Consider the following 10,660-nt stretch of genomic DNA (forward strand, 5'->3'; position numbering starts at 1 on the left):
TTTCCACCCAAGCTAGTAGTTCTAGATGGCCCAAAAAGATCTAAATGGATCAATTGTAATACTCTACTAGTGGGCACGTCATTAATGGATTTAAAAGAAATTCGCTTTTGTTTACCTTTAGCACAAGCATCACAAATTTTATCATTATCAAATTTTAGTTTAGGCAACCCTCGAACTAAATCTCCTTGAATTAGCCATTGCAAAACACTTATACTAACATGTCCTAGTCTCCTATGCCATAACCAACTATCATGCTCATCCTTAGCAACTATGCATAAATTAGTTATAACAATAGAGTCTAAATGCAACATGTAAATGTTTCTTATTCTATGACCAACAAGCATAATCCGATTAGATGCAATGTCAATAATTTTACAACCATTAGTTTCAAACATGACATTGAATCTCTTATCACAAAATTGACTAATACTCAAAAGATTATGCTTTAATCCATTCACATATAAAACATTTTTTATTTGTATGGAAGAGGTATTACTTATTGTACCTATACCTTCAATGTGATCTTTTGAGTTATCACCAAAAATCACCTCTCCTCCATTTTAGGCGTTGAGCTCTATGTACCGCTATTGTCTCCGGACATGTGTCTTGAGCATCCACTATCAAGGTACCATGAGTTTGAGTTGGTTTCTTGTGCCTTGTAGCAATGCTTCTTTTCCTACAAACATAGATTAAATTTTGATTTTTGGTACCCAAATTCTTTTGGGTCCATATTCATTAGTTTTCAAAATCCTAGTCCCCTTAATTATCCATTTGTGTAGGATATCCTTATCTTTAGTAGTAATGAGTCCTTTAGAAACCCATATACTTCTAACGATTTTTCCATTAGAGGTTCTTCGGGGACCTCTATGATTGTAGTTTTTAAAACTTTTTCTAACAAAGTTGGATTTTGAATTTTCTCCATTTTCAAAACGTTTTGTTCCAACTTTATCAAAAGAAGCTTTAAGATCATCAATTTTCTTTTGATGATCGTCATTGACCTTTGAAAGTAAATTTTGCAAATTCAAATTTTTCTTTTCAAACTCTTCTAGTTTGATTTGCAAATCCTTGATTTTACTTTCAAGATCGTTGTTGGTTTTGGATATGATTTTATTTTCAATTTTCAATTTTGAAATATCATTTTTATATTTTAAAAACAACTTCTCATAATCCCAAGCCAACCCATTATATTCCTCTAATAACTCATCATAAGATAAATCATCTAAATAAAATGAGTTAGAGGTTACCTTAGAATCTTCCCCGAATGTCATCAAGCACAAGTTTGCTACTTCTTGTTCCTCATTATCGGAACCTTCTTCATCGCTCCATGTAGCCACATGAGCCTTGTGCTTATTCTTTGATTGACTCTTTCTCTTTAATTGTGGGCAATCATATTTGACATGCCCTGGCTTTTTACATTCATAGCAAATGATCGGGTCCTTCTTTTTGGTTCATTTTTGAAGCCTTTATTTCTTTTGATTTTCTTCCTCGGTTAGGACTCATCATTTTTCTGAACCGTTTGGTAAAAAATGGCATTTCCTCGTCGTCGTCATCTTCATCCGAATCACTCTCATCTTTTGTTGATTTGAAAGCAACTCTCATGTTCTTCTTCTTCTCCGTCTCTTCTTTGGATCGTCTCTTTTCTCAAGGTCTTCCTCTTCTTTAAGCATCATTTCATGCGTGAGGAGAGAGCCAATAAGTTCATCGAGGGTCAAGGATTTTAAGTTCTTAGCCTTGATGATCGTCGTCTTCTTTGATTGCCAAGCTTTTAAAAGTGAGTAAACTAACTTCCTTACAAGCTTGTCATTCGGAATGATTTCTCCATATGATTTGAGGCTATTGACAATTGTGGAGAATCTATTCGTCATAACTTTGACATCTTCATCCGATTTCATCCTCAAATTTTCATAGCTATGAGTTAGAAGACTAATTTTAGATTCTTTTACCTCGTTTGTGCCTTCATGAGTGACTTGTAGTTTGTCACATATCTCCTTGGCGGTTGTACAAGATGAAACTCTCTCGTATTCATCTGGTTCAAGAGCACAAAAAATAATATGGATGACTTTGGAGTTGAGCTGAAACATTCTTGTCTCTCTTCACTCCACAATCTCGGGTGAGTGGAAGGTTTGATGTATCCATCTTCTATGATATTTCATGCTCCCATGTCACTTGCTTGAATGAAATACATCATCTTATTCTTCCAATAACCATAATTAGCTCCATTGAAGAAAGGAGGCTTGCTGACGGGCAATGAATCAAGATCGAAGTCGGAGTTTGAAGTAGAGGTCATTGATGACTTGATTATCGATGTAACTCTTCCCGAATCGACTCAAAAGGCGATTAAACTTTTAAATGAGTAATGCTCTGATACCAATTATTGAGTTAATCGATCGACGGAATCGACTAAGAGGGAGGTGAATTGGCAATTAAAATTTTGGGGGAAGTTTTTGCAGAAAATTGAAAAGATTTGCACAGCAATTTAAAGTGGTTCAACTTTCTCAACCAAAGTCTACGTCCACTACCTTAGCTATCCACACTAAGGATTTTTCAACAAATTTACTAATTTGTTCTTTCTTTTGTGGACAAAGAGTAACCTTACAACTCCCTAAAAAATTATACTCCAATTCTTGAGCACACTCTTTTTCAAAGAGAAATACACAAATTTGCAAACTTATAAGGAAAACCTCACAAGGTAGATTGTTTGCACAATTCTAGAACAAGATAAGAACACTAAAAAAATGATTACAAATGAGCAAAAATTGTGTTCTTGAAAGAAAATGAATATTGAAAGGAAAATTAGCTTGACTTGCACAAACTTGATGTTTGATGCTTTCTCTCTTATTTCTCTATTGATTCTTCTTAATTGTTGTTGATCAATGGCTTCTAAACTTGTTTAAATACTTCTTCAAATGATTTTGAACGTTGGGGATGATTAGTGGAGTCAATAGAGTTGTTTAAGTGTGAAAACATTAATTAAAGCAGTTGGGAGCGTCAGTGCATCGATGCATAACAAGGTGCATCGGTACATCAAGTGTAAAATTCAAATATTTTGACCGTTGGAACACTTAGTGCATCGCTGCACCAAGTGTGCATCGATGCATAAAATGCATTCGATGTTTTGAAAAAGCCTGAGTGCATCGATGCATGGTCTGTGCATCGATGCATAAAATGCATTCGATGTTTTCATAAAATCCTGAGTGTATCGATGCATAAAATGCATTCGATGTTCAATTTATTCATTGGTGCATCGATGCATGGATTGGTGCATCGGTGCATACCTTTGAAAATTTGATTTTAGGTTTGATGTTAGTTCAAAATACTTTGTGAAAATTGTTTTAAAAATATATTAAGTAAAAAACACAATTTTACACATTTAGTAAGGTTTGAAATTGATCTTGAAAGACTTGGAGTAATAATTTGATATTTGAGTAATTAAATCGAATATACTTAGAAAATTATTTATGAAATCTTAAAATTCATTTAACTTAATTTGTTATATCGAAACATCAAAATATTTTCAAAAATTATCTTACCTGATGAAAGGGAACAGGCCAGAGGGATACGAAGCATACTGTAGCGGCCCAAATGAGACGTCCAATACCTGCTGAGAGAGGAAATGACACAAAACGGTTCTGTTAGTAATCTGTTAGAGCATATGACAACTGGCATAAATTAGATTTTGCGTACTATGTTGTAACTAAATAAAATACCTGCTTGTAGTCAATTTTTTCTTATGAAATGAATGAATGAGAACTTCTTTCTGTAATCTCTCTTCTTCCTTCTTCTAAAATCTCCTTCTTCGATATTTCTTCTCTAATCTATCCAATCCATAACAAATTAGTATCAGGAGCCTTAATTACTGGCAAATTGCAGACTGGATATGCAAAAGAAGAACCAAACCATGGTCGAATCTTATGCTCTTTCTACATTCAAAACCAGATTGACGAATTATCAATGCTGGTGAAGCAAGATCAGTACCTGGAGACAAGGATTGCAAAGAATAAGGGTTATTTCGAGCAGATTTTAAGGGTCTTGACAGGAAAGGTGATGGAGCAAGACCAAAATAGCCCTGAAATGGGGTCGTTACCTGCTGCAATTGAAGGCATAAATGATGGGTGTCAAGTGTTTGATAAAATGTCATCCATCACTAGTACCCAACACTTGGAAAGTGGTTCCGACCGTGATTGGTCTGAAGAACAAAAGTTGGAATTGATGATTACGCTTGATGCTCCAAGTTTTATTTCAGTTATGCAACATGCTCGTAACCGTGCTTTGCGTGAGGAAGTTTACCGTGCTTATATAACACGGACATCAAGTGGTGATTTGGATAATACACCAATCATCAATCATATATTGAAACTTCGGTTGGAGAAGACTAAGCTTCTGAATTACAATAATTATGTTGAGGTAAGCATGGCAACAAAAATGGCAATTGTTGATAAAGCTGAGGAACTATTAGAAAAGGTTCAGAGTGCTTCGTGGAATGCTGTTGTCCAGGATTTTGAAGACTTAAAAAGTTTCTCCAAAAGTCAATGTGCTCCAGAAGTTGATAATTTGAGCCATTGGGACATGACTTTCTGGAGTGACAAGCTTCGTGAGTCAAAATACAACATCAATGAGAAGAACTCTGACCATATTTCTCATTTTCAAAGGTTATGGATTGCCTTTTCAACCTTTCCAAGGTACTTTTCGAGATTGATATTGAACCAACTGATGGTCTGACTCTTGTCTGGAATAATGATGTGTGGTTTTACTGTGTCAAAGACTCTTCAGGTAGTCTAATTGCCTACTTTTATTTTGATCCATACTCTCGTCCATCAGAGAAAAGGGGAGGTGCATGGATGGATGAGGTCGTTTCTCGAAGTCGAGTACTGTCACGTAATGATACTACCTCAAGGTTACCTATTTCCCACATGGTGTGTAATCAAACACCACCATTCGGGGACAAGCCAAGCCTTATGATATTTCGTGAAGTAAAAAATGTCTTCCATGAATTTATGCTGATTAAGCAAGATGAAGGTCTAGTAGTTGACATTCGGGGGATTGAGGGGATGCTATTGAGTTGTCATCCCAGTTCATAGAAAACTGGTATTATCACAGGGATACACTAATGAGCATTGCAAAACATTATCAAACAGGGGAGAGCCTGCCTGAAGAGGTATATTTAAAGCTCATTGCTGCAAGGATTTTCTGTATTGGTTCTCTAAGTCTTCGTCAGATTAAATTTGCGAGCCTGGATTTGGAGTTACATACAAAATATATACCAGATAGGTCTGAATTTGTTTATGATGGCGATAAGAGAGTTTCTAAAAAAACACAAGTAATCCCTCCATTGTCGGAAGATAGATTTCTTTGTACTTTCAACCATATATTTGCAGGTGGATATGCTGCTGGATACTACAATTACAAGTGGGCAGAAGTTTTGTCTGCAGATGCTTTCTCAGCTTTTGAGGATGCTGGATTAGAAAATAGCAAGACAGTTAAAGAAGCCGGCCACAAGTTCCGAGAGACTATTCTTGCTCTTGGGGATGGAAAAGACACTCAAGTAATTCTTACTCGAGGATTCCATGGCCCACTCATATCAGCCATCTCAGTCGATCCCAATTTCACACCCAAGCATGAGGAGAAGAAAACAAAGACTTTCCCAATTGTCATTGGTGTTGTAGGATCAGTTCTCGTATTCTTAGCATTTGAGATTCTAATATGGAGATATTATTTTAAAGCCAAAAGCCAGAGAGAACAAGATCTCAAGGGACGGGATCTGCAAACAATTTTTTTCACCTTAAAGCAGATAATGGCGGCAACTAACAACTTTGATTCTGGAAACAAGATTGGTGAAGGTCGATTTGGACCTGTTTACAGGGGTCAGCTAGCCGATGGAACAATAATCGCTGTCAAGCAGCTCTCTTCAAAGTCGAGTCAGGGAAACCGCGAATTCTTGAATGAGATGGACATGATTTCATGTTTGCAGCATTCCAATCTTGTGAAACTTTACGAATAATGTATCGAAGGGAATCAATTGTTGCTAGTATACGAGTACTTGGAAAATAATAGCCTTTTAGGGTTTTGTTTGGACTGAAAAACTCTCGAATAAATCTGGACTGGCATACTCGGCAAAAGAATTGTGTTGGAATAGCTAGAGGTTTAATGTTTCTCCATGAAGAGACTAGACTGAAAACTATCCTCGAGACATCTCAGGAGCCATTACTTGAAGTTAAAGATAATATTAACTCAACTTGTTCCTTGAGTGTTGAAGTTGCATATATAAATAAGAAGTTTTCACAGCAGGTTTTAGTTAGGCATGGGAACAAGATTAGTTTTGATGAACTAAATCCGTTTGCCAATGAAGACGACGAAGTGGCTTCTGTTGTTTATAGGTATAGAAGGTGGAAGCTTGATATACAGTTAGATGCTCGGTGTGAGATTCAAAGTGTTGTTGATGTTAATAACCAGAAGTTTTTCCTTACTTTGAATGCACTTAATGAGTTTGATCTCAAGTACTTTAGTATTGATTGGAGGCAGAAGTTGGAGATTCAAAGGGGTGCGATTTTGGCTACCGAGTTAAAGAACAATGCGAATAAGTTGGCTAAATGGACTGCACAAGTGATTTTAGCCAATGCTAAATTGATGAGATTAAGACATGTTTCGATAGTGTATCTTATGGATCATTTTATCCATGTGATATTAGGTGTTGTTGGTCACAAACAATGACTAATTAGTTGGGATGAACTTTCTTCTTTTGTAAATTGGAAGGATTTTGTTGTCTTACTATCACAAATTTTATATTTTGATCCTTGGGGATAAAGATCATCTAAAGGGGAGGAATTGTCACAGTTGAAAGAGAGAAGAAGAAGCATGAAGCGAAGGGCATTGAGATTTAGAAAATGAATTAGGAATTGAGAAATACGAATTGGGAATTAAAACATGAGATAACCAAACGATTATTCTGATGAAGGGGAGTAGGCCAGAGGGATACTAAATAAAATACCTACTTATAATCATCTTTTTCTTATAAAATAAATGAATAAAAATAAATGAATGAAAAATTTTTTCTGTAATCTCTCTCTCCTTCTAAAATCTCATTTCTTCCTTCTAAAAATCTCATTTTTCTTCGATATTTCTTCTCCAATCTATCCAATCCATAAATTTTGAAATCGATGTTAGTCGTTAAGTTTTGTTTGTAAATTTATTAGAGGGGTTGAACATTACCGGGATATATATATATATAGATGCCCACATTTATAATGGGTTAAAGAAATATTTTTTTGTCTTGGAGTTGATCTACTCATTAGGAAAGAAAAGGTCATCACAGAACAGATGATGAATACAATACCCTATTGTACCCACTAAATACTATTTTTTTTTATAAAAACTGAACTCATTAAAAACCTTCTTCATAGTAGATTCTTTCTAGAAAGAAAGAACCAACCAATTGAAGAACGACCTCAAATTACAAATAGAACACAATATTACATAAGGCTTAGCAAATACACCGAATACAGTAGCTTCAGATAATGCAAAGAAAATAGCCTAAAGCAGATCCCTTGCAATTACCCAATCCCCCTATTTCCCTAATCACACGTAAATAAAAAAGAGGATTGCGAATATTTATTTCCTGAAAATTCATCCGACGGTTCGAAGACCTCCATGAGAATTTTCGCTTAGGATGTTTCAGAACCCTCAGCCACAGACCGAGCTTGCAGAGCTTGGCTGCCTTGGCATGTTGGATTATGAGTCTTGTCTCCGCTCTTACTTGTCTTTGCCCCTCTTGTCTTTCTGCCCATCACAAAGGATGGGTACATGAACCCACAGAGGAAACACACCTTTGTAGGTTCTCTCTTGGTTTCACTTGCCTGTAATGATTTTTTATATAAAAAATGTAATGTCTGCTGTTGCTACGGAGTGTACTATTCACGACGAAGTAATGCAGAGTAAAATTTAATACCCGAGAGCAAAAGTGAAATCGACTTCAACTAGCTCACTTATTGCTTCAATGACTTCAATTTTTTCCCTTACTTGCTTTTGTCCCTCTTTGATCTTCTCTTGTTCCTTCCTTAGCCTTTTCATCTCCGATCTCTGGTTTCTGATGCGTTGCTTTTGACCCTCTTTGATCTTCTCTTGTTCCTTCCTTAGCCTTTTCGTCTCCGATCTCTGCTTTCTGATGCGTCCGATTATTTTTTTCAACATTCTTTTATGCTACAAACATATCAAAGATCATAATATCCAACGAGTTGAACAATCAAGTCCCTTACCATGAGTAATAGACACTCCTAAGCCTATTAAACAAGTATATGGTTTTAGAATTAAAACCGGTAAAACCAATAACTTGGTAGTCGAGTTATGGAGTTCATCGGACCTAAATATATTTAAAAAGGTGAGAAAAGAAATTTAATTGTAAAGCTCGATATTAAATGGTTGGTCGATGCTCTAAATAGTAATATAATCGACGATCAATTAGATGAGGGTTAGATACTAGGGGAATAGGAACTTTGCGATTGGAATTTTTTTATTTACTTTCTTTCCATTATTATACCAAAAAATATAAGTAGCATAAATTGAAAATAATTATCATAAAATAAAAGTGGGAAATATAACATGTAAAAAACCCTACCTGATTGTCCATGCTCTTAGCAGTTTTCACAAGCAACATTTGTTGCAACGCATAGGAACGAGAACACTAACATGAAATCAATGCTCCCTATGCATAGCCTTTTATATTGATATGTCTCTTTCTAATCCATTTATTAAATTTTAAATATTAATAATATATTTAAATACTATTTTATAATTATTTTTTCTTAATAAAAAATAACAACTCACACTTTTTATTAAATTAAGGGTAATTACATTTAAGAGCTCTTATTTCTGAATTCAAAAACAAACAAGTTGCTCTTCTCTCTAAAAATTACAAATAAATCAATTTATCATTAAAATATTAGAATAACCCATTCATAATAATATTTTAATTAAATTGAATGTTTATAACTTTAAAAAAATAATTTATTTATCATCAAACTCATAATTAAATAACTTTAGATATAATTTAGGGGTCGTTTGTTTACTGCTGAATGAAACATTTAACGCAGAATGTTGAACCGTTCAACATTCAACGTATTTGATTCTCACTCTGAATGAAGATTATATTGAATGAAACAGTAAAATACTACTGAATGATTTAACATTAAGAACATTCTGAATCATTAAGTATTTAATATTTTATTATAATACTTATTTTTTTTAGATATTATCTTATTATTGCTTGTGTTCACACTATCAAATCACAATCTTCAAATATTTATCCCTTAAACTAGCACTTTCGAATCATTTCAATCGTAATTTCAATTCAAAATCACCTTTAGTCAAATCACCTTAAATCTATCTGGAACCAGCTTTTTTTTTAAATATGCAATGACTGACTCTTTATTCTCGGACTTTTCGTAGATAAGTATATAAAAATAAATATTTGGCCATATTCTCACGTCAGAGGTGACATATGAGTGACGGAACTCATGACTTTTGCAGCACATTCTAGATGAACTTCATCCTGACTGTAAATTAGATATTTAAAATTATCGTATCTTTTATATTTTTAAATATTCCATAATTTAGCGTCTTTAAAATTTTAAAATTATAATATTTTTTAAATATTTTTATTCTTTTAAAATTTTATAAATTTATTTATTTTTAAAATCTTAAAAATTATCTCTCTAATCTAAAAATTTTATATCCGCTTACCGTATGAATAATCACGCCAAATCTTTAGGTGTTAATGTAATTTTGGGGGAAAGTTTTTTGTTTTGAAAAGTCAAAGCATTTAATTTGGTGTGGCTTTTTTAGGTGATAATGTACCTATCCAAGTGAGAAACATAAATTGATCTCCACCCTTGATAAGCCTTCATCTAAGGGTCACTATTGCTTCAATCCTTGCCAAACAAACACAATCCATGTGAGCCTTTGATGGAGGGTTAGATCCAACGACTACAAGCTTGCCCCATCATCAAGCCATGTAAAAACACAAAATAATCTCAACCATTGGATATAGATTGGATCCAATGGCCAAGACTTCATCTTACCAAAGGAGGTTTGGCTCCCCACTGATGTTATCGACCAGATAACTAGACGGAACCGATGACACGTGGATCACATGCGCCAGTCCGATCATCTTTTTTTTGAAACGCCGCGTCGTCACTGTCACCAGTCACATTAAGATATAAGAAAAATCACAGAAAAATTAGAGAAAGGATTGTTCTTGAATCTAAAACAAGTTGTTACAACCGTTTCTTCAAAATTAGAGTCTTTAAAATTTAAAATTATCACATTTTTATATTTTTAAATATTTTTATTAAAATTTTATTTTTATTCTTTTAAAATTTTATAAATTTATTTATTTTTAAAATTTTAAAAATTTATTTTTATTCTATAAATTTATTTACTTTTAAAATCTTAAAAATTTATCTCTCCAATCGTAATACTTTGCATCCGGTGGCGCCAAATTTTTAGGTGAAAATGTAGTTTTGGATGTAATTTTGTGGGGAAAGTTTTTTGCTTTGAAAAGTCAATGCATTTAATTTGGTGTGGCTTTTTTAGGTGATAATACACGTATCCAAGTGAGAAACATAAATTGATCTCTACCCTTGAAAAGCCTTAATCCAAGGGTTACTAT

The 10,660-nt window shown here is 34.0% G+C and overlaps 1 protein-coding gene and 1 pseudogene across 1 annotated transcript; one reads left to right on the forward strand and one right to left on the reverse strand.

Annotated features, from left to right (window-relative positions):
• The first annotated feature begins 3,951 nt into the window (after nucleotides 1-3,951).
• Nucleotides 3,952-5,998, forward strand: LOC120147918 (annotated as a pseudogene).
• Nucleotides 5,999-7,339: 1,341 nt separating this feature from the next.
• Nucleotides 7,340-8,667, reverse strand: LOC120147977 (golgin subfamily A member 6-like protein 22). Its single transcript, XM_039161189.1, has 3 exons — nucleotides 8,609-8,667; nucleotides 7,943-8,193; nucleotides 7,340-7,850 (listed from the first exon to the last, which is right to left on the reverse strand). Exons 1-3 carry the CDS (start codon nucleotides 8,645-8,647, stop codon nucleotides 7,781-7,783), a joined length of 360 nt encoding a protein of 119 aa, XP_039017120.1. The 5' UTR covers nucleotides 8,648-8,667; the 3' UTR covers nucleotides 7,340-7,780.
• Nucleotides 8,668-10,660: the final 1,993 nt, after the last annotated feature.

Source organism: Hibiscus syriacus, unplaced genomic scaffold (assembly GCF_006381635.1).
Source record: "Hibiscus syriacus cultivar Baekdansim isolate YM2019G1 unplaced genomic scaffold, ASM638163v2 tig00110945_pilon, whole genome shotgun sequence".
Lineage (NCBI taxonomy): Eukaryota > Viridiplantae > Streptophyta > Magnoliopsida > Malvales > Malvaceae > Hibiscus > Hibiscus syriacus.